The 26,521-nt window shown below is 30.7% G+C and overlaps 1 protein-coding gene across 1 annotated transcript; it reads right to left on the reverse strand.

The window, feature by feature from the left end:
• Positions 1 to 328: 328 nt before the first annotated feature.
• LOC136976217 (reticulon-1-like) lies at positions 329 to 26,388 on the reverse strand. The gene is made up of 5 exons (XM_067271441.1): positions 26,302 to 26,388; positions 25,756 to 25,875; positions 24,276 to 24,371; positions 22,171 to 22,314; positions 329 to 844 (listed from the first exon to the last, which is right to left on the reverse strand). The coding sequence occupies exons 1-5, from the start codon at positions 26,386 to 26,388 to the stop codon at positions 329 to 331; spliced, it is 963 nt and encodes a 320-aa protein (XP_067127542.1).
• Positions 26,389 to 26,521: the final 133 nt, after the last annotated feature.

A 26,521-nucleotide genomic window follows, 5' to 3' on the forward strand; every position in this document is an offset into this window, starting at 1 on the left:
GATTATTATTTAAATTTCCCTCAAAAGTAGATTAAAATTAAACATTTTGCATGAAATACCAGAATATTACAGGTTTCATTTGATTCAATTTCGATGGTCCTGTTTCAAAATGTGGTGGGTGTAAAGGGTTAATTTTTGGTAATTAATCAGACACCAAAGAAAGAAAATTTCTGTGATAGCTTTACTAACGAGAAACAATAGAAACAAAAATAGATAACTGAATTTTTCCATAAATGGATTATAAGAATTTAGATGAAGAAAGCAAATAACAATAAATTAAACGTTTTAATCTTCCTTTATTTCTGAGAAAGTTTGTATTTTATTGAATCTATATGGTATAGATAGATTGTCTATATGGGTTTGCAAATTTTCGGCATACGAATTGATGATAGGTTTCGTACAGTTTCGGAACAGTAAAGAATGACACATAAGCCATGATGATCAGGGTCATTCCATTGAAATAGGAGCCGATGTAAGTCATGCAAAAGAGCATGAGTCCGAGTTTGAATGAATCCACCACACTTTCTATTAAGAAAAGTCTCCTCAAATTTTTCGAAACTTCATTTGCATATTCCAACAAGATGTCCACGTATTGATGAATCTGATCGGATGACAGAATGATATCAGTATTAAAAAAAATTTCAAATGGATATTCTCCGAATTGAGTTAAACACGAACAATTTTTTAAAATCTTCAATCCTATTCCCATCATCAAACCGATCAAAAACACATATGCAACTACACTTATGATTGAGTAATAAGTGAGAGACAGTAGAAGGACTAATCCCGTTCCAAAAACGATGCCGGTTTTGTAAGGATCCTTCCAGTACACAAGATCTTTTAGCTACTGAGGAATCCATTCGGCTTTCAATACATTCCATATAAAACCTTCTTTATCATTAATTTTCAAGGATTTCCATTTTTTCAGCAAGTTTGCATCCATATTAATTATTTTTTCTTGTTCTATTTTATGCTTTCTGAATTCCTTTTTCATCAATATCATAAGAGCCGAATTTTGAATTTAGAATACAGTAAAAATTGAATTGTAAATAGAATGCAATTACGTCAGAAAATATGAAAATTTTCAGTTTTTGTTTTAAACAGATATAATTCTAAATTGTTATTCAAAGATAATTTTAAAACTAGTTTTTTTAAAATATTTATTAAATAAAACAGCATAATTATACTTATTTTACACACAGTATGGCCGCGTTTCTTTATGCAGCGCTCGAGAAGCACTTTACCGCGAACACGCTGAAACTGGTTTCTAATTGGCCAACACTGCTCGTGACGTTATTTCGCTACACTCTCGCTGAATAAAAAAACGCAGCTTATATGGTTTATGTAAAAAATTGGTTTAAATATGTTTTGGTGTTTCGAAGCAAAATGTAAAAAATATTAATACAGATAAAAATTTTTATTGATATAAGCATGCAATTAAGCCATAAAAGTAAAATAGTTCTGTGGTAAACCCGTGAACTTTGATCTATCGATCTAGAAGTTTCGCCAGCACCTCGCTGATAACGAGAAAGATTCAAGTTTAAAATTTGAACTTTCTAGACCCAGTTGTTTTTTTTTCTGGAAGCGTTTTCAATGTCAGAAGAACATGAAGAAAATACAGCTTTTTCGGAGAATTTTGCACTTTTCAATTGCTTATATCTCGGCAACTCCTTTAATAAAATCCTGAAATTTTTGCACACTACCAAAGAAAACAAATATCTTTCGAACGAGATATTCGGAATTACTACAGGCGTTTGGAAGGCGGAGAAATCGATCCCCGAAAATTGGCAACTTTGATTTCTATATCATTGGCGTAGCCAGGGTTTTGTTATGGGGGGCGTAGTTGAGGCTGTAATTTTTTGAAGAGAGGCACCAGGATAACTGGGAAACGCGGTAATTTTCTGGGGAGGATCACCAGGCACCAAGTTAACTGAGGGGAGCGTGTCCACCATGCCCTTTCCTGGCTACGCCCATGTCCTATATATATAGTCAGTTAGTGATTTTGACTTGAATAAGTCTTTAAATTTGCTTCTATAGTGAGAGGCAATTCAGAAAACTGATGATAACAAAATTGGAAGATAAAGTTTGGCGTTGCAGCTACATATCTATCATTTACATCCAAAATTTAATTACACCACTCGATAGTTAATTGTTAATTAACTACGTGTTTTTATGTGAAACACTGCCGAAAACAAAATTGATATGAAACTTAACATAGCCGAATAGATAATCTAACAGATCGTTTGGTAATACGAATGTACTGAGTTGTTTACTACATAAATTAGTCCGCAAGAAGGAAGTGTGGCAATCCATCCTTTTACAGTTAAAAGATTGTGACAATATAAATAAAAACTGAAACCAACTAAATGCAAATTTGGTTTCATGGAATTCAGTTATATGAAATATGTTGTAATTTTCTGATCTTAAAATAGTGAAAGCAATTGTTTCCAATCAAATAACAACCACATCTATAGTAATCTCCAGCTTTATAAGACTGGACTTGTATTTTCAAATAGCATGTGGTCCGCATAACAAACTATGATCAATCAGCATTTAAATGGGCTCATAAAACAGAAGATGCTTTTAAAACACTGAAAAATAAAGTCTAATTCAGTAATAAAGTCAAATAATGTCTAATCATATTCCTTTTCATCACTTTGATAGTGAAAAATCTGTTAAATTGAACATAAGTGGATTCAGTGTATCCATTAACCTCTTAACAGTGGAACAGTCAAACTCGGCTCTACCAGTTAGTTGTGGAGATAAACCGTGGGAATTTTTTTAAGAATTTTCCCACGCGTTTTTCTCGTTTCCGTTTAGGAAAAAAATTTTTAAACAGTTACGTCTTGTAAAGAAAAAATCGTTCTTTATTGTCACATAATTTTTTTATATATGAATTTTTTTCGCGGTAATTTTTTGCTAAAATTTTTTTTTTCAAATTTATATTAAATTCTTTTTTGATTTTCCATCCGATACGATTTTTTCAAAACTTTTGAATTTATTTTCAATTTTATAAAATTTTTTAAAGTTTTAAGCATTTAAGTAATGACGATTTTTTCCAACCTGCGAATCAAATTCAAGAAAATGTAATTGACAGTTAACGAATTTCATCCACAACAATAGAAGACGTAAAGGTTGTTATGACTACAACTGGCGGCCTTTCCCCCCAGACTGAAATGTGGGTGAAGGTCGTCTCGTGTTCTACTTTCTGTAGAAGTGACGTAATCATTGTAAATAAAAGAAAATTTCAGTATATCTTTTATTTAAAATTTTAAAATTCGTTGTTCAAATTTACACCGAAATATTAAAGCGGATTAAAATATTAGCATTTTGTAAATAAACTTACTTCACATATAATAAATTTAAATGAATTAATCTATAAGAAACAAAAAACAATAAAGAAATGTAAGAAATATTTTTATATTCATCTTCACATTTATAACATATGTTATCGTCATTGACCAATATTTAATTTTAAAAACAATTTTCACAATTGGCATGCACCAGAAAAAGAAAGCATAACTTCCCTAAAACAAACTTCATTGAGAAGGTCCGCTTCACTCTGAAAAAGCCGACAGTTTTATGTCAGAAATCCAATGTGTGACCTACTTTCTCTAACATAGTAAAACAAACTAAGTTACAGTACAACAATACACATAAACACAAATAAATTAGTAGCCCAATTATACATACCTTCATTTATATCCATATGTAATATCGAAAAGTCAGTTTTCCCAAATTGTCGAAAAATAAATTATTTTCAACTTTTCTTTCTGAATTTAGAACTAATTCACAGTAAACTTTATGCCTTAAAATATCCATTGCAATCAACGCAAAATGTATGAATCCACGTAATAAAAAATTATCGCAGTGAACTTCGAAAAAACGAGAAACACAGAATTATTAAACCGCACTTTACGAAATCTGGCGCGAACTGTCGTATACAATAAACAAAACGAAAATGCTCTTGTCCAATGTCATCAGGTGACAAAAAGTTTCTAAATAAACGCTAAAAGTTTTAAAGAATTCTTTCACAAAAACCGATGAATTTAATTAATACACAATAACTAAATCTGTTTAATAAAGGTTAATAATTTTCCATTATAATTATGCAAATTAGATATAAAAAAGATCATCGCGCAAATTCTCCCGCGAACCATGGATGACTCTTACGTCATCTGGATTGAAGTTTCCTGCAAAATACTGAAAATTTTTATATAATTATTTTACTAATTCAGCCAAATTTAAATAATATAAAATGTCTAGATCTGTTTAATAAAGATTAGTAATGTACTATCATTAATATGCAAATTAGATATGACAAAGATCACTGTGGAAAAATTCCCGCCAAGATAAAAATAGCTTTCGGTCACGTGATCACCAAGAAATACGCCTTAAATTTAATGTTTGTGTACAAATTAATACATTTTAACTAATGTCATCGTTTAAAATTTAATGTTTCTGTAAAAATTAGTAAATTGTAACAAATTTCATCAAAGACAACAGAATAATTTTCAGCTTATAAAAACTCTACAATAAATGATTATTTCTTCGAAAGACGTCGATATGCACGAATAAATAATAAATATGCAATAATGCTTTTATCCATTTTAAGTGGATATTGTAAACATTAAGCTATTTAATTTGTTTGGCTTTTATAATTTAGTTTCCGAATATTTTACTGTGAAATTCCATTTAGTAAACAGAAACAAAGACAAGCTATTAATTATAAACAGGACAATAGAATAATTTTTACGTAAATTGAGTGAAAATACAGAAAAAAACGAATTATATCAAAGATGGGGACAAACAAGCTTACATCCCTAGAACAGAGCTTATAATTTGTTGTCAATTCCAGCCTGTTCCTACTTTGACTGTTTTATGTTGGTAAAAACTTATTTTTTTAAAATAAAAGTACTTTGTTGTTAGTGAAGAAAGATAAAAGTATCGAAATATAATATTCAGAATTAAAAATATTGATGTATGTCCATATTAGAAATGTATATTTTTTTCCGATATTAGAAATAATATCACGAAAAAAACATTATATAAATGAAATACGGCCATAAACAATTTCTTTCTGTCAAATAAATTACGGATTAAACAGGCTTATCTAGAAAAATTCAATCGCGAATAACTGACTTTAAATATACAGAGGATACAGTATGCTTGTTATGTGATAGTATCTGCGTTTACAAATTAACAGAATTTTCCTTTTTTTTACACATTATTATGCTATAATCTAGGAAACTATGTTTAATAATAAGACATACTACAGAAAGGGTAAGAAAGGAACGTCAGTCATTGTAACTAATGTATTATTGAAAGTTTCATTCATATAGATAATTAATTTTATCAAGATACATTTCTCCAAAAGAAAATTATCGATATTTATCGTAAATATAAGTAAATTTTATTATAATTTAGATAAAAACTCATTTTTTCCCCACGCATGGCTTCTTTCCCCTCCCTCTTACTCCTATACTTGGAACATTCCATTTCATAATTTGATGTAATAATAACGTTTAAAATGATTCTAAATAAAATATTGACACTTAAAGTAGGTTAATATAGGCCTATATTGTCACGAATCTCAGGTGTATTCATAAAAATGTAATAATCTATACAATAATACTTTCTCACATGCTCCATGTGTTAAAGTTTGCAGCTGTAATTGAAGGTAATATATAAAGAAACAAAATGTTTATATTATCAATAGTTATAAAAGATATCTTATTTTCACGTAGAAAAACAAAATAAGACAGAAGAAACAGACAATCACACGATATCTCTATCCAGGACATTCTATAATTGATTTCAAATTTCTAATGTCGACATACATGAATATTTTTGTGTGTGTGAATATTATATTTCGATACTTTTATGTTTCTTCACTAAGAACATCTTAAAACATTAACTTTTTACCAACAAAAAACAGTCGAAGTAGAAACAGGCTGAAAATAACAACGAATTATAAGCTCTGTTCTGGGGATGTAAGCTTGTTTGTCCCCATCTTTGATATAATTCGTTTTTTTCTGTATTTTCACTCAATTTACGTAAAAATTATTCTATTGTCCTGTTTATAATTAATAGCTTGTCTTTGTTTCTGTTTACTAAATGGAATTTCACAGTAAAATATTCGGAAACTAAATTATAAAAGCCAAACAAATTAAATAGCTTAATGTTTACAATATCCACTTAAAATGGATAAAAGCATTATTGTATATTTATTATTTATTCGTGCATATCGACGTCTTTCGAAGAAATAATCATTTATTGTAGAGTTTTTATAAGCTGAAAATTATTCTGTTGTCTTTGATGAAATTTGTTACAATTTACTAATTTTTACAGAAACATTAAATTTTAAACGATGACATTAGTTAAAATGTATTAATTTGTACACAAACATTAAATTTAAGGCGTATTTCTTGGTGATCACGTGACCGAAAGCTATTTTTATCTTGGCGGGAATTTTTCCACAGTGATCTTTGTCATATCTAATTTGCATATTAATGATAGTACATTACTAATCTTTATTAAACAGATCTAGACATTTTATATTATTTAAATTTGGCTGAATTAGTAAAATAATTATATAAAAATTTTCAGTATTTTGCAGGAAACTTCAATCCAGATGACGTAAGAGTCATCCATGGTTCGCGGGAGAATTTGCGCGATGATCTTTTTTATATCTAATTTGCATAATTATAATGGAAAATTATTAACCTTTATTAAACAGATTTAGTTATTGTGTATTAATTAAATTCATCGGTTTTTGTGAAAGAATTCTTTAAAACTTTTAGCGTTTATTTAGAAACTTTTTGTCACCTGATGACATTGGACAAGAGCATTTTCGTTTTGTTTATTGTATACGACAGTTCGCGCCAGATTTCGTAAAGTGCGGTTTAATAATTCTGTGTTTCTCGTTTTTTCGAAGTTCACTGCGATAATTTTTTATTACGTGGATTCATACATTTTGCGTTGATTGCAATGGATATTTTAAGGCATAAAGTTTACTGTGAATTAGTTCTAAATTCAGAAAGAAAAGTTGAAAATAATTTATTTTTCGACAATTTGGGAGAACTGATCTTTGTTTGGATGTAAATGAAGGCATGTAAATTTATTTGTGCATATAATTATCTAGTTCTAATTTCGAAACATTTATGGCATTTAGTGTTTATAAGCGTGTTATTTAGACATGTCTACCAATTTAGTGCTAAAACGTAGAACTACGTCAAAGAAGAATACAAACTTTAATTAGCAAGTAGTATCTTTATTAGCAAACTTATTTGTTGGTAGATTTTTTTACATTTAAAGTGTAATTACATGAAACTAAATGGATGTGAACATAGAAAGTAGAATATGGCAAGAGTAATAGATAAAACTATTATTACATATTACTCGATCAGAAAAATTTATACTTGAAGAATTTTGTTTTGGTAATTATTGCCTAGGGTTTATGTCGAAAATATTTTTCAGTTATATTTGTAATTACAGTTAATTCGAATAGTAATGGTGCTTAAATATTTATAGAATTAACTGAAGTTTTCGAATTTTGTTTTGAGGAAACTGAGGAAGGCAAGAGTATCTACAGTTGTATAATGAACTGAATTTAAGTAAATTAGGTGACTTTGTATGTTTCGATGTAGTTTTTTTATAATATTACGATATACGAACTTTCGATTTTGTAAATTGTATTATACTAAAAAATAAAGTTTTTCGTTATTCTCCTACTTAATGATGTATTTATAATGTTTCTGAACTAAATAATACTTATTAAATTGAAATCCAAGCTTTACAAAGTACTATGAATATTAGAGAAGACCGTTTTACTATAAACTACTACGTTTTACTACAGCTTACTCCAATGTTGATTCTACGAAAAGTAGGTCAGACAAGGACCGTTAGACTAATGACGTAGGCTGTTTTCTTTTTCGGGTTGCATCGGTGCACTCCCGATAGCGTCATTTACAGAAGTCACACCTACTTTTTTCTGACGCGAGCCAATTAGGAATATTAATTTTTTTAACCAATCAGATGACGGCGGGAGATTTAAATTCGATTTATGTCGATAGATGGCCGTCTAAAATTTCATATTTATTTTAATTTTCTCTCTTTTATTGTAATTTCTCGAGAACTAAAGGATATTCCAAAACAAAGTTGGAGAACCCAACTACTCGTGAAAATTCTACGACTCTACGAAATGGTCCAGGTATTTTATAAGAATTTTTTAACGGCTATTTCCGTCCCTCACCACTGCCACTCGATCGCCTTGGACGGCTATTTCCGTCCCTCACTGTTAAGAGGTTAAATAGATACACTAAATTGTTAAACGTCGTCAGTCGTCGGTTGAAACATTTTTGTGAGATTATAACTTATAGAAAAGTTAAGCCTAAATAATTGTATTTGTGGTTCATTACATCTATAACACTACACTTATGGAAATCAAAATCATGTATAAACACAGTGTTTATATAATTTTGAAGTTTCAGAAATATAGTGTTATAGGTGTTGTCTAACCACAAAATACTGTATGACATTTCGTTTATAATTAGCGATTATGGCAATCATGGATATTGGTCCGGTTGCTTCGCTCGTGTGCCAAAATTCCATTCACGCCATTGAGAGTAATTGTAATTAGTTCATGATTGCTATTATTAACTAATTGCATAATATACTGTTATATACATATATTATGTCTTTATGTTTCAAATTGTTTTTTTAAAAAATATTTATGCGTGTTTCGCAATGTTACAGGTTTGTAAAGAGTAGTTTTCTTGTCAAATAATGCGATATACTAAATTCAATTGTTGTACTCTTCGTGAATAGAAATGAAAATGAAATTTGTATTGTTTTTTAATAATTAAACAATACGGTTAACACGAATGTTTACATTGCTAAATACTGTATTTCGAATGTATAGATTTATAGATTTTACAAAAGCATTAAATTAGAGTTTAAGATGGTAAACCTCTTCTAATCAAATGAATTAGCAAACAATTTACAGTAAGATCCCGCTTAACGCGGGAGATGCGTTCCTAGACGACAAAGCGCTAAACGAAACAGCGTTAAACGAGGTCATTCATTTTAACATAGAGTAAATAGGGATAGGAGAATACGCGACCAAAAATAAACAAATCTAAGTACAATTTTAAGTTATATTTATATAAATTTGCATAATAATATAAGTTAAATAACACATAAACATGCACACAAAAATGAAAAGTTAATTCTTAACAAGAGAAGCCGATATTACCTATGGCATCTATGATGACATATTTTTTCTAAAATTGCACCAAACAAACATAGATTTAAGAGGGAAGTACACCTTTTTAACTTTTTTTCTGATTGGTTCGTGTTCGTAAATAATCGTATTATATACGAACCAATGAAATGCCGTAATTAAAATTAGCGTAAATTTTGAGCTTTTTTTAGGCTTCGAGGCGTTCGAGCAGACCGCGTTATATCCAATCAGCGTTAAGCGGGGTGTTACTGTACTTTAATTGATGTTACGACAATCCGGTAAATATAAGGTGATTATTAAATACATACGAAAAATAAATAAATAAATAAATAAAATACAAGAAACTGCACCTAGAAGAAAGTATCAAGTCTGATAAACATACTAAAATCTATTTGGATTTTTGTTTTATAAATTAATATAACCTATTGATATCGAAATTAAGTGTGAAGGATTGGTATTGGTCACCATTGATATGTTGAAAGTCAGCGTTATATAAAGGTTAAAAATGGCGGAAACTAATCTTAAAGCAAGTGAATTTCCACCTTATTCTTTCATACAGAATAAGAAATTCCATTTATATTTATATGGAATAGTAAAAAAACTGGATATTTTTGGAAAATAATGTAAAAGATATACCTGCGCTACTGAATAAAATGCAGAAAATTAAATAATAATAAAGTGTACATTGATAAAAATATTGGATGATTGTTATTGAAAAAGTAGTTATGTACATTTTATACGAATATGTAAACAGGAAACGATAACATTATATACAGTCTACAGGTTTGTTTTATGTGTCTTAATAGAATATAAAGAAAAAATAATCGAAAATAAATTATTTAAAATAATTTTCTTTTGATTTTTAACCGATTGAGAAATGAAACTATTTATTTACTTAAATACTGAATAATGAATATTAGTTTTATTATTCGTGAAGAAATATCGACAAAATCAATTCGTTATCAAATGTATGATAATAATATTGTTAACACTCCTCTGACTATGAAACATTACACGTGATTAGCATTTCAGCACGGTTACAGCTTATTTACACTTATCGAATTATATTTTTTCAAATTTTCTCAATAGATGGCAACGGTTAACAATTAAACATTTCAAGGTTAAAATATAGTTTCGGTTTCGAATTGTGTAAAATTTTCTCCTTTTTGGTGGTCAGATTGCCTTCTGTTACTGCATTAGAGGATCTCATCTGTTAATTAATGAACGTATTTGACAGAAAGTCAATGATTAATAGAGGTATACCCTAGTAGTCATTGCATATGTTCTAGTAGTGGTGTTACAGATTACCGACTGGATGTGACTATTTAAAAAATCTTCGTATTCTCCGGTCGATGATACATTGAATATTACATAATGGTGTTACTGTGTTTACTTATGACGTCGATGCAGTCACGCGCTACTTGTAAAGTGATCGGTGTGGCAATGACGGTGCACTTAGGTAAAATCCTCCGTAATTTATAAAGTATAAATAATTAAAAACAATAAATTATTTATAAGCTTTATTACTATTCATTTATAGTAAATATCTACTATTAAATTTTTCATTGTCATTTTCGATGTATTGTTTCGTTAAATCGAGGTCGGGGATAGCGAATACGTTAACTTTACGGATGTACTGTACAGTACAATTATATTATGTGTATAATTATTCTTGTATAGGCCTATAGATTGAAGTAACAATGATTTTAAATCAAAATAAATATTAATTATGGTAAAAACATAAGATTTTTATACAATTTAATAAAGTGTATCGTGGCGATAAGCTATTATTATTTACACAATTTAGAAACTAAATCTCAATGGCAAAATTTACGTTATAGAAATGTAGAAACACCTACAGATGTTCCAATTAAGAATATCGAAAAGAAAATCCCGAGTGTGTTTTAATCGAAAAACTAGGTTCAGTTGACAAAAGAAACTTTTGTTTGCTATGCATTTCGATAGTTTTAAACATCCCTTCTTCACTCTACATCCGACATTAGTAATTTTAATATGAGAAAAAATAAAATTATAGTTAAAACTCCAAACCGGCAAAACTCCAGTTTTGACAAAAACACTCGCAAGTGATATCAAAACACGCTTTTCAAAGCGTTTCTTTCTTTTTTTTTTATCGAAAATTCTGTGTTTCAAAATCCGAAAAAAACATAAAAAATTGAAATAAAAAAATTAGTAAAATAATAGCAAAACTTATAGCAAATACGCAAAAGTTATTGTATTGTGCTGTTTATATTTAATGGCTTATCTTTGTTTCTGTTTATTAAATTGAATTTTACAGTAAAATACTCGGAAACTCTAAATAATGAAAGCCAAAAACAGATTACATAGCTTCATTTTTACAATATCAACTTAAAATGGATAAAAGCATTATTAAATAATTATTGTTTAATAATTATTATTAATTTGTACAGAAAGATCTTTCAAATATTTAAAAAACAGTTTCGTTCTTCAATGATAAAATTTCATAACTCTTCTTAAAGCATCTCTTTTTATAAAGAACTCCGGTTAATTCAATGAGAATAGAAAACACAGAATACAATCCACTTACCATCTGAAAATAGTTTTTGGTGTAATAAATATATCAAGACTAAAAGTTAAACTATAAAAGCTTAAATAAAAAATATTAAATTGAAACATTTAAAATTACTTTAAACGCTTATATGTAAATAATTTTACGTTTCTGTAAAATGACATTATGTAAATAAACACTTAATACAACCGTAAAAGCTTCTACAAATATCTATCCGGTTTCAAAGCTGAAGAATATATAGGTATAAATATAAATGGAGAGTGGAAAATATATATATATATAAAATATATATATATTTATATTTCCGCTGTCCATATATATAATATATATATGGAGAGCGAAACCCCGTAAGGCGCCATCTGCCGCCGAGACGAGACTTTAGGAGTAGCCAGACGACGGTTGAAAGAAAAGGCGGGAAAAAGATGGAAGACGAGTCCAGACGGGACTTCATTTTTCTTTTCCACTAAGACGAGACGATTCAAATTTAATGTTCAATGTTTATGTCGTTAATTTTAATGTCTGGTGTCACAATTAAATATTAGTTTAGTAAGCAATTAAGGGTCTTTACTGGACTAAGCACAAGCAAAGTTTCAAAAGTAGGAGACAAGACGAAAAGAAAGTCCTACAAAAGTGGGGGCTCGCCCAGATTGGATTGGGCTTATCTCGTGGAGAATTGACGAACAGTGCTTTGGTTTTGTGAGTACACTGGACATTTGCAGACATTTCTGTTTTGTGAAAATTTCGACGTTGGAGACTTCGAATACATCGGAATTTTGGATTGACTTCAAGCTAAACGTCCCGACAAACTGTGAGTAGTTCTAAAATTTTACTTTTAAGATGTCGACGCTTATAGATATTATCGGCGAGACACTAAAGTCGGCCTCGACAAGTTGAATAAAATTATTGCATCAACTTATATTTGAAGAGATTGGAGATAGGAATAACAGAAAAAGGCTGAGAACCTTTGGTGGATTCAATTTTCCATCCAAAGAGGATGAAAATTTGGTTAACCGAAAATTTCAAAAAGAAATTACAATATATTAATGAGAACTTCCGATTAAACGATCTAGTTGTTTTGTGCAACTTATTATGTTGGTTGATGTTACCTTAGGTAGCCAAGATGGCGGTTCGTCTCCGATCCGCCATCAAAACTTTCAAAACATTTTGTTTAAATCTAAAATTACAAGGTAAATGTCTATCCTTACTACATGGGGCGTTTTTTTTTTCTAATTTTGCTCTCTTAAGACACCTCTCTAGTAGACGTGTCCTAAACACATAGAAATTTTTGGGGGCGAAGCGTATATTAAGAGCTATAAGCGAAAACTCATCGGATTACTTACCGACTGTGCACGGTGGGAACCGCCATTGCTTAACCTTGTTCACATCGCGGAGTAGCACGTTGGACGCTTACAATTCGTGTCACGTGACCTCGATCACGTCATCCAGTCACGTGACTAGCTCGCTCGACTCATCGGTCACATGACAAATACGTCGTAGAGTGCGTTCGTTAATAGCGATCGTTTGTAAACATTGGGAACGAACGACAGACAAAGAAAGAAAAAGATGGCGACGTCCGTAGTATCGACAGTATCGTGACAGCAGGATCTATAATTTTAAAATATGCGTTTTTAGAGACAAAATTGGAAAAAAGGCTTTCAATGTCATTCAAAGTAGTTACCAAAAAATTTCGAGACGACACTTACCACTTACATCACCGTGTGGGTGCATATATATATATGTATACTGTATGTTTACGTGCGCTTTCACAACTTGTAATTTTTCATTCATAAAACCACATAATGGACACTAAAACTGCGGAACTATCTGAGCCATGGAACACGCGCCACGTTGCCTCCTACCGTAAACTACTATTACGAACGTTGTTGCGTTCGACAGCGAGCTTCCCGCCAGAATGTAGAAACGAGTTCAGAATTATCCTTTATTGCTAACACGTGACTACTTTTTGGGGGCAACCCGCGTGGACATTTGACGAACTTTGCTCGAGTTACGCTTCCGTAACACCGGGACATTCTATAACGAACTTCACGAGTTAAGATTTTTCACAACGACGATTTATTTTTCGAGTTTAACTTACTTTACTTTAAATTACTTTAAAATTCAGATTAAATGTTTATAAATATAAATTTATTATCTAAATTTATAAACATATATGTTTTATATAGCCTAATTATTTTAATTTAAAATGATTAGATTTAGATGCAACACGCGTCAGAGCAATGTTCACACACCCTTTTTTTTCATTCCAATACCTCGCGGACCAATACTTTTGTGAAATTAAAATAAAAGTAATGATAAGACGGATCATCTCTGATCTGCGGTATTACAGTTTGAATACGTCTAGACAGCGAGCGACTTTGTTTTAATTTCTTTTATGAATTGCACAAATTTTAATTTCTTATCAGACTTTTCAATTAAACACGAAATAACTGTAGCTTTTAACACCAAATAGTATACAAAAATGATTCCGTATTAAAAGAAATCGGAAGTAACGTAGTCGGCAGGAAATTGCCAACCGAGATGTATTTAAAGAACAGATAAAATAACCTTTCTAAATATTTGGCTGGATTCTTAATGCTTAAATGTAACGAAAACGTTTGCTTGGTAAAAGTTTTGTGCTAGATATCTAAAAAGGTTTGGTTATTCATTTTTTAGACACGCGAGCTTAAAAATAAATCGTTATACTTGAAAATTTCTTCCTACTATTTCGAGTCGAATAAAGTCGGAATGAAAAACTGATTTTCGCTTAACACGTTCAAAGTCCTAAAAAACAGTAAAATCTTATCATTTATTCGAACGTAAGTGTAGCAGCCTTAAATCATTTCTAGAAAATTACTCTTAAAAAGTGATTTTGTAAAAGAAAATCCGTTTCTGTATAAAATTTAATACTTAACGTTTATAATTTTAAATAGAATAAATTTAGCTATTAGCAGAAATAAATTCAAAATATATCCTTTATATAGGTCTATATATATTTTAAAAATTCATTATATAACATTATTTATCATATTTATTAAATTTATTATAAAACGTTATATATATAATGTTTTTAAATTTAGTTATTTTTTATTTAATTATTTACCGTATTAGCCCGAATATAACGCGACCCCGAATTTAACGCGACTCCAAAATTTTCATAAAGATATTTAGAAAAAAAAATAATACTCATAAAAGAATTCAAAGAAAGTAAAATTCAATCAGATAAGCATTTATTTAGGTATTTATAGCTAATAACACAGGTTACATTCATGTCAATAAAATTAAGTAATGTAAAACAAAATTAATATTACGTAAGTAACAACAAAAAACGGAAATGCTTATTCAGAATCTGAACTGTTTTCAGAATGAGAACTCATTGACTTTCGCGTTAGGGGGTAAAGCGGGTCTATTGACAAATTTTCTCGCAGTAGTACGAAATTTCTACTGACTTAACTTGAATGAGTCATATTTCTTCCCCATTTACAAACAAACCCGATGGCAATCGGTGAAACATGAGATAAATTACAGCAAGTTGTAATTTGATATGTTTATTTTTTGCGTTTTACGTGTCAAATTACATTAAATTCGACACAAATAAAGCATTTTTGTCAATATAGAAATATTTTACATTGTTTAAAAGTAGAGAAAATAAAGAAAAGAAAGATGTAATAATAATTTTTCGAGCGAAGCCAAAAATTTCACAATTTTAAGATAAAAAATGGCGTCTGTGAGAGCCCACGTGACTAAAAGGCTGTCGAAAAATCACGTGACTAATGAACTTCGAACAAGCGGAGACATAGCTTTACTATAGTAGCGCTATGCAAAAAAAGCGCAGGCCTACTAACTAGATCACATGGTTGTTTTGAAGTGGTCGGTCGAGCTAGGTCTGACGTTCAGTCGCGTTTCAATCTCTGTAGGAAAATGTCCTTGTATATTACATTCCATTACTTAAACCCCGAATTTAGCGCGAGTCGATTTTTTAACGGAAAATAAATGGTCGAAAAATATCGCGTTATATTCGGGCTAATACGGTATTTAATTTATAGAAAATTACTTTTTTTAAAAAGATTTTATAGGAAAGAAAATGTTATTAAACTTTTAATATTACTGTTAACGTTTAAGAAAGAAATACAAATACAGCAGTATGGAACGCAAAACATTTATTATACTGTATTTGAAGCTATAGAAGACTTAAAATTTTTAATTATATATTTTTATGTGAGTCTATTTTGTTTTATCCTTTTTCACAGACCAACTCAGAAGTAACAATAAATTAGCTTAAAGATATAAAAAATCTTAAAACATTATATATAGATTATTTAAGAACTAACACAAAGTCCAAAATGATCAAAACGCCGACCTTTTATTTTAGGATTTGGCGCTTTCACAATAAAACAATGGTAAAAAAATTTCACAATATCTACAGTGTCTTGTAGCATTTTAACTGCTTAGAGGCTTCTTCGGGTAATGACAAAAATGCACACGTCTTTATGCAAATTTATTATATTATATAATTCTCTTTTACATAAACATTTGCATATACAAGCACCATGACGCTAGTCCAAGGGCCCTATTCTGGGGCCGTATTCTGGTCACTTATCTCTCGTCTCTTCTTTCACCGACGAATGACGTCAAAGCGAGAGACGAAATTCGTCTCTCATACGAAGTGGCGATTCTGGTCGTTCGTAACGATCTCGTCTTTGTCGTTGACGTCACGATTCTATTCGGTTGATTATACATGTTCGGGTTATCTGCGCGCGCAACGCGGTATAGAATTTTAACCAATGAAATTGTACAATTTTCGAAAGTGCAGAATACGAAAATATAGAGCACGTGGTACGGCACGAGGTAATCAAGATGTCTCGACTTATGTTATCATCGGAACAAATGGAAATTTTGGTAACCGAGTTGCAAAAGCGTCCATATTTAGCTAAAGGGAAATTGGACGGGAATATTTCCAAAAATACTTTACGAGATGAATGGCAAGAAATTAGGGATAAAGTGAACTGTCTAGCTGATGGTGCACTGATCGAAGTGGAACAATTAAAAAAAAGATGGAGTCAGTGGCGTTCCTGAACGAAAAGTAAAGCGGCTGCTTTAAGGAAAGATATACTTAGAACAAGTGGAGGGAAAAGAAGTACTCCACCAGTAACAGATCTTGAAGAACCAAAAGAAGGTGTTGTCATTAATTGGGAACGAAGAATTTGGATTGGAAGAAGAAAATTTATACGAGCTTGGAGCTTGCACTACAAGTTCCGTTGAACCTTTACATAATGTAAGTAATACCTTTTTATTTATAAATTCATTTTTTTATATATTAAATATAGTCTATATATATATATTTATATTTATATATCGTAGATACAGAATATAGTTCCCGAAGGAAATGATGTGGAACCACCTCGTGAAATAGTTGAGAGGGAAGATCTTGAATCTGCAAGTAAGTTATTTATTATGTCAAGTAATTATATTTCTTGACTTCAAGTTTATTTAGTTTTAAAATTAAATGTTTTAATCTTCCCGTTGTAATGCCAGATTCTGGATGTCGTCGTCGTCACATCTTCAAATAAGTAATTATTTGTTTACGTCTCGAGAGATCGTCGCGTCTCTCTAAACGCGATTCTGGACAACTTTTTCTCTCTTCGCTTCTCTCTTTTATCAGAGACGAGCGGATAGCTGTCTTTCAGCCGGTCTTTCGCCTCGATTTCGTTATATCTAATATGGACGACTCCATGCTTCTCGTGCTATACGATCGTATCACAAAACGTTCCCTATCTCGAGAAAGAGTATTTCGCGATAGAGATAACGCTTTTGATTTAGATGATGATAAATTTCGTTCAAGATTTCGTCTAACGAAAGAAGCTACCGCGTGACTGTGCAACGAATTGCGGGATGATTTAGTCCGGAGAAAGTCACGGACCGTAATTCCACCAGAAGTTCAGTTATTGATAACGTTACAATTTTTTGCTTCTGGTGGATTTCAAAGAAATGTCGGTGATCACTGCCAACTTAAAGTTGCCCAGTCGACAGTGTCCCGAATTATGCCGTCTGTAGTCAACAGTATCATCCGCCGATTGGGATATAAAATTTCTTTTCCTCGGAGTAGAGATCCACTGACCTTCGATTATTCTCCCCTTATTGTACTTCCGCCATCCGATTTTCGCTTCATCTACTTCGACAACCCGGCCTTCTCCTCCGAGTTTCTCCGTTCGGGAGGACACATCGTGGATGCATACTGCTCTGTAAAAAGAGTACCAATCCACGATGCTTTGCTTCGAAAGGCGGAGAAATCGACTTAGTGTAGCTTGTCTCAGAGGCTTCCATACCAATAAGGGGAAAATAAATCTCCACAGGGTAACGAGAGAGAGATTAGAGTGGCCGAAAAATGTGCCCGCCCATATGGACTTGCTCTACCCGCAAGGTGCCGCGCGCTTCTTACCTCTCCGGATTACCTTTTCACAGCGGAATAATTCTCGTCCCTCCACTCGTAGAAGGTTGCCACACCGACCACAGTTGGCTTCATTTCGCCAAATGCCGTGGCGTACCAATTCTTCCTTAATTCGGTCTTTCGAGAACGCCGTTCCTTCTAAATAGTCGTACTCGCATCCTGAGCAAATTGTAGCCATTTTGAAGGAAAGTAACAGGGTATACTAGTAAAAGCAATAAAAGCAAAAGCAGAAGTAACAGAAATTTTACGTGTGATGTGTATGGCTGCAGCCGTCTGTCATATGTATATATATATATTTTTATTTTTGTATTTTTTTTGGGCTATTTTCGGTTGTGGGGGTATGATGGTTGGCAACCCGTCGTGTACACGAAAAAGGGGTATTTAAGGCGGCACCAACCGGTTATTGGGCTTTTTGTCCTTCCTTGAGAAGACTGGTGAATCATACGGACCCGTGCGGTAAGCTTTTTCACGAGGACAGTTTTTACAGGCGAATAAGGGACAATTCGTAATCGTGATCCATCGACCATTCTACGCCTCGGACAAGTACGTGTGCTCCATATGTGTGTTATTCCCCCAAGTGTCGTGTGTCACTCAATATTTATAGACAAACGTTAATATATTGTGAAATATTCATCTTTACTGTGATTTCTTTGTTCCCAGGACGAACTGAGTTACGGCAGGTTGAACCATCTATACTATAACTTTGTAACGGTGAGACTTCAGGTGCTCGTGAAATCGTATTTTTGTAAACCTAACCATATATATATATATATTTATATATATATATATATATATATCTTTAATTGTATCATCATCTCTAATATATATATATATAAACTTATTGTCAACTTGTCTCTTTGTGTCTCTTCCCCACGTGGTAATTCACCTACACTCACAAATAGCGTGAACACTTGTTCCTGCAATTTTCCACAGATGCCTTTTATAGACAAGCTCGCGCTTACCAGCCATTCACGACGTGAGAAATTCCTGTGCTAAAAATCTACCAATCACAGAGTTTAAGATAATTCGCTCCTAAGAGATCAACCATTCCCATAGGGCTTTTCATAAATGACGTCCACATTGGAAAGGAAGGAGGGAGTTATGACAAGTCGGACAAGGGGGGAGGGATTTGAGCATTAGTGGACGTCCGTTTTATTTCATTAAATTTTATACAGTTTATACATTTTAGATTACGGAGACTTGAGCAAACTGGGAGCAATATTATTCGCGCAACACAATTCAAAATTACTCAATAAGCCTTTCTTTCAAAACCGGCCTACGAACTACTTAGTAATCCTGGAGAGGGGTAAAGACCGGCAAACAGCATGAAGAAAATGATGCATTCTCTGGATTGTTTTCGGATATCTCACGCTTATAAACGATTTACAAACCAAATGATAAATAAATAATAAAACAATGGGATCGGTTACTCAAATATTAAAATTAATAAATTCCAAGAAATTTGCTCCAAAAAACCCTAAGAACTACAAGTGAAATTCACTTTTTTAATTCCGATTTCGACAGAGTTTAAAAACAGAGAAAGACCAGTAAATCACTTTCACTATTTCTTACTTTATTTTATCCATGTATATTTCGCTTGTCAGTCTCTTCAGTGGATATTACACTATTACGTTGCCAGTACTTTTATAATCCATCAAGCTATCTCAGCATGCATCAATACATGCGCCGGTATTTAAATTTATACAATTTACATGTCCTTTAATACAATAATGTTCTATAATACGTCTTTTTACAAGATTTTTTACTTTATACAATATTTTAATATTATTTCGGTCAATAATACAATTTGTTATACTGCAGTGCTGCTGCCACGGGAATTCTGTTCTGTTTAATCGGATGGCCGCCTCATGCTCTTTCAGCCTCACTTCCAGTTTTCTTCCTGTTTCTCCAACATAGCCCTTACATATTCGAAATATATATAGTGTTTATGTGAGCAAAAAATTATTACTATTATAGGTACAGTACTAGTACATTTAGGTATGTCAGATAGGAAAACAAAACGTCAGTCTGATGCGTTTTATAGCAAGCACAATTTTATCGTAAAGTTAAACGACGTTGATCCTCAGCATCAACAGCTCACTTAAGAATTCATTTCAGATATTCTATACTATTGAATATCGTGTGATTACTCTTAGACTGGTATAAAATAAGTGTAGTTTAGAACGCGGATAACAATATGCCGACAATAAAACTATTTAGTTACTAAACAATACATCTTTATATTTCACCGAAAAAAGACAAAAAAATTAGAAATAAACAATTTAACCATGGACTAGCTTTATGAATATTGTAATATCTTAGTTTCGTAAGATACAGCTTCACTCACGGAGCAATGCATAACGAAATTTCGTATCGATGATCAAAAAAATTACAATTTTGGCTAGGAAAAAGTCGCATGAGTAAAACCCACACACATTTTTATTTAAATATAGTAAACAAACAAAGTAATTAAAAACTATTTCAAACATGTATTAAGTGGCAGACAATACACAACTTAAACGTAAGAAGTTACACGATACTGTTTGTTATAATCGCGCCGTCAAACCAAGAAAGCCAAATCAACAAGATACCTTTCCTTACGAAGAGAAATGACTCGTCAACACAAAGAATTATTTTTAAAAGAGCGACTTTTTAAAAACACATTATTTTATAAAGTTTAGTTATTTAAAATGCGCAATATACATCTTTTTCCGCTAGACTTATTACACCATCAGTTAGAAACAGGACAAGCTTTAGAAAATCACATTTTTATTTCCTAGAGTATGTATTTCGAACTTCGAGTCCCCTTATCAGCTCTTTGCGATGTAACTGTTTAGTTGCACTGTTACAAAATTTGTAAACATTTTTAACTTACATGGTTATGAGAAGCACAGAAATTGTGACGATTGATAAAATACAGATGATAATTATTAATTTACAGGTATTTGCTATAACAATAGTTAAAATGTTAATGATTTACAAGAACAAACATGTGCATGAGAGTTACGTTTTTTCTGTTATTCGGAGGTTAATTAAAATCCCGTTCAAGGTCTTGCCTAAACGCATTCTCAAGCTTGTAAATAAAAATTATTATTATAAAATTTGACCATTCTATTGTAATTTATCTTCGATCGTTTAGTATACAGTATTTGTTGTCAGTTAATTCTTTGATGAAATTGGTATCAGAATATTACGGGCGTAACTCGTAATAACAATATCGTCAGCTTAGATTAATTAAAATATTTTCTTTTCCTGTCCCCAATTGATTCGGATAAACAACGCTCTACTGTAATTCTCTCTTTTGGTAGTTGACCATTTACAGTCCACAGGGGATCCATTTCAGAATGAGTGTAAATGTAGTATAAGTAATTAAATTTAAGTCTGTTTACTTTAAGGTGATCGGTATCAAGGAAACCGTTTTTGATTGGATTAATTAAAATATTTCCTTTTACAATTATTTGAAAAAATAATTTTTACAGATATATCATCCAATTGAATTTTTGTCTTTTGTAATTCATCATTTATGCATGATGATGTATTTTTTGCTGCTTCTTTTTCTTGAGTTGTAATATTTTCTGTATATTCATATAATTTTTTGATATCATTTAATTCTCTTAAGTCTTGATTTGCTATTCGTAATTTATTTGAGTAAATAAATTAGAAATAAGTAAATTGAATTTATTTATTTCTTCAAATGTTTCAATAGCCTAAAACAATTAATATATCATTTAAATCATAATTTATCTCTCCCTATAAATTTCACTACTTTAACAAATTTTGGTTCTTTGTAGATTTAATTTATGTAAAAATACATATTTTCATTTGTTAAAAAAAAACTACATTTAAAAACGTTCCATTTTTAAATTTTATTTTTTTGTAAATTTAACTGATTTTTATTAATTATGAGTGAAATAATAAATTATTTTCTCTTACTTTATTTTCTAATGCAAGCCTCTTATCTAATTTGGACTTTGCTTCTTTTTGTAATTCTTCTTTTTCAAATACTATTCCTTTAATATGTACAGTATGCATCTCTATAGATTTATTCAACTCATACTGTTTTTTGCAGCTGTTTATCTAAAATATGTAACTGATTTTATATTTGATTCTATTTATCTTGAACTATTTCAAGCTTTCCTGATAATTCAGCAACTTTATTGTTTAAATCATCTTAACAAGAAATTAATTAAACACATTTTTTTAGTTATTTAATTCAAATTGTTAATAATAAAAATTAAATCCATATAAATTTTCTTTCATTTTTTATTATTATTAGATAAAAGTAAATTATTATACATCTATATTTTATATTATTTCTGAACCTATAATCATGATTTATTTCAGAACTGATATTATATTTTTTTAGAATTATTAAACTTTACTGAGATATATTGAAATATAGTTATTATTTATAACATTATCTTTGATCTTTTTCTATCCCATTGACACTAATACTACATTTACATGAAAAAAGTTAACCTCAATCAAGACTTTGAAACCAATTAACATTTTTCATTTAAACAGAATGGAATTAGCTGATCATGATTAAAACTCTAATAATAACTGGGTTATTTTAACACCTTTTCTGCAACTGATTTAATTTTTTTAAAGCAGACCTGCAACAAGTCAGAGCATTAATTCTCTGCTGGAATTAACAACTGAAAGAATGATGTCACATTTACCTAAAACAGGGATGGGTAACCTTTTTCTATGTAAGGGCTGCATTTTAAGACTTTTGAACTGATGCGGGCCACATACAAGAGAAAGAGAAAAAAAATATTGGTAAATCAGAATTATTTATTCATATATAATTATAAATTAGCATACGTATACTTAATTTAGCTTCTGGAACTGATGTAAACGTAATATATTGGAAATATTTGGTTAAATATTTGTCACTGCTAGTTTTAAATTAGTTTCCATGTGTCTGTTAGCCGGTTTCTGTTTTAATTTTTACTAAATTCATTGCAGGAAAAACTATACACATATGTAAGTTGTAGAAAATAATGTTTGAATTTTCGCTGCGTACTTCCTTAAGCTGGGAAATTGATATATTTATTCACATTTTATGCATCGCGGGCCACAGGTTGCCCATCCTTGACCTAAATCATGTTGCATTCTATATAAAAACTATCTTATGTTCTAGTTACTCCTGGTTAACTTAATTGGGATAAATCTTACCCGAGTAAACTTTTGTCATGTAAACAAGGTCTTTTAATTGTGCCTCTCAACAGTTTGGCCAAGCAGACAATGGGAACAACCAGGCAGTGAAGGACAAGATCCAACATATCTGAAACAGACTGTCTATGAAAAATTCCTGGGGTTGCTCATCTGAATTTTATCCTGAGTCGCTCAGAGCAGTAGGCAATTCCTTACCTGCCTTGGCCATCTGGCTGATGTAATATTATAAGGTATTATTCATTATAATTTAGCTTAAATTTTATGTAGTACAAATAACATATTTTTTCATACTAAAAATATGGATAATTATTAAATTTATCGATATATATATTAATAAACAAGGATGTTTGTTTGTTTGCTATGCACTCCTAGGCTGTTTGACTAATTGTTACAAAACTCGGCAGTTATGTTTAAATACTTCTAACTTTAACATTATACATCCCACCCCAAATAATTGATTGGCTTTCTATAAATCAATTAATTCTTCTCTACGTTTGATTGCAATCTGGCTTTACATGTAGCACCATCTATTGAAAAAATTTAACAAAATAATTAACGAAATATAGTTCTTAGAAAAAAAAATATATATAATTTTATAAAGTATATATTATATTCACTGAATTACTGTGACAATTATATAGCATGAAATAAATGTGCCATAAGATAACCTTTATAGTTATATAAATCAAATACTATATTATAATATAATAGAAGGGTTAGAAGTACGAAATAATATAATAATCTTCGTTTGTACTTATTTTTTTCTCAGGCAACACAGGGTTTACCTGCTAGTTGAAATTTATTTAAGATTAATATTTATAAAACCGTTTATAATTTAAGGTATTTATTTCTCTTACTTTTAATTTTTTTATTGTTTCTTTTAACTCTTCATTTTCCAATTGTAATTGATTATTTATTTTAACTAGGTTTTCTTGTTCTTGTTTCTCTAATTCCTGTTTAATAAAAAAGATAAATTAAATTTAATCAAACTTTTATTTAAATTATATCATATTTAAAATGCAATTTTATGTAAATTATAAATTTAAGAAACATAATAATTAATTTAATGAACATTAAATATCTTTTTACAGATCTCGCACTTAAATGGTCGTTCTTCCTTATGAGATCTCATATGTCTTTCTAATGTTGATTTCCATGGAAAGATTTCTTTTCTTTTCTTCCGCTCAAAATCAACATTAGAAAGACATACGAGATCTCATAAGGAAGAACGACCATTTAAGTGCAAGATCTGTAAAAAAAAACATTAAATATCTATAATCACAATATTTCTTGAAAATTACTACTACAGAAAATTTTAAATCAATGTATTGTCTTTGAAACATGGATTAATAAAATGATCTTTATGTTCTATCTTTTGCATTTGATAAAACATCATATTCTTTATTTAAAAGTTAGTTTTAAAAAGCTGCTTAAAAGTGTTTATTACTGAGTAAAAACAGAATTAGATGCTATTGTGGCAATACGCCGTATTGTTGTGTATATATATATATGTAGCATAAGCCTAATATTAAGTTTCCTTAATTTTTTGTTCTATATCTTTTCTTCGAATTTCCTAATGGTCTTTTCTTTCCACTGGTGGGGGCGCAATTTCGAGGAATAACACCGGAAACAAGGGTGTAAAACGAAAGACCCTGAGGCAAGTCAGGGAGTGGTGTAGGTCATTCTTGTGCTAGCTGTTCGAGAGAGGCAGATGGTGAAAGAAGGTCAAGATCGCCGATTAGCAGGACAGAGGGACCTTAAGTTGTCTGCAAGAAGACGAACGATATAGACTGACGACAAAGAATCGAAGGACTTCTGATCTTCAGGATCATCAAGTTCAGAGATATAGAGAGGACAGTTGAAAGCGAATCGAGCGCAATTCCCCGTTTTAGAAGAGTGACGATCTACGGAAGACCCGGGTACCCCGCCAAATCTTTTCTTCTTCTTACCTCTTCTCTCTTCCTTTCCTTTTTGTTTTCTAGTTAGTAAGTTAGTTTAAGATAGGTTAAGTTAGTTGTAATATTTCGGGAAAATACCTAAACAAAGAAAAGTCATTGTCACGAACACGTGTTACCATCCTTTGTTATCACAAAGATACAACGTACCAATTTTCTGTACATTGGAATTGCCTAGTTGGGATCCGAAAGAATCGAGTGTACATAGAGCTGCGCGAACTGTTAATAAAATATCATTTTTGTGTAAATAAATCTCGTATTTATTGTTTGTCCATCCTGTACACCACACTATATTTCAAATCTGATAGCAATTTTTGCCCTTATTATGTCAGATGATTTTAAATAAATTTCATAAAATGCATATAAAATAAAAATAATTTACTATTTCAGTAATTATTGATTTTTCAACAGTTTCAGATTTATGTTTAGCTGATTTTCTTTCATCTATTGACAATTTTTGATGTTCCAGCTGCATTTTTAATATAGAATTTTCCATTTCTAACTATAAAACAAATATTGTATATAATATTTGTTTGTATTTTTTAATTTCAACTGTTTTTTCATCATTCTCTCATTTTCGAATGACTCTGTTATATTGTTTTCACTTAAAAATTTTAAATTATTATTAAAAATTAAATGCTAATTTAATCTTTAAAATTAGAAATTATATTCAAACAATTGAACATACTTTACAAAAATATCATCTTGATGAGAGAGTCGCTCTGTCGTATTTAATGAAACTTCTAAATTCCTTTACACTTGTTTTTCTTTTAAATTGTACCTAAAAATAAGAAAAGTTCATATTAAAATTTCACAAATATTGTATTCCATTGTAGAGATTTACAATTTCTGTATTCATTTGTTATAAATTTACACCATTTGAAGGACAAAAGACCCTAAACTAACTGAAACTCATCTGCCATCCTACCATGTCACTTTGTTTATGCTGACGTGTGACGCACAGCGCCGCCTGCCTGTTGACTTCTTTTTGTCTTGTTTGTACATTTCTTTGCATTGTAAAATGACATTGCGCATGCGTCAGGAACTTCTGTTCGAACAAACCTGACCTGCCGCCTAGGTCAGAGTATTTGTATTTAACATATTTTAATATTTCGTTTGACTGATGAAAAAATTTTTCTTTCCAATTC

The sequence above is a fragment of the Centruroides vittatus genome, unplaced genomic scaffold, assembly GCF_030686945.1.
Source record: "Centruroides vittatus isolate TY-2023 unplaced genomic scaffold, ASM3068694v2 contig_399, whole genome shotgun sequence".
Classification (NCBI taxonomy): Eukaryota; Metazoa; Arthropoda; class Arachnida; order Scorpiones; family Buthidae; genus Centruroides; species Centruroides vittatus.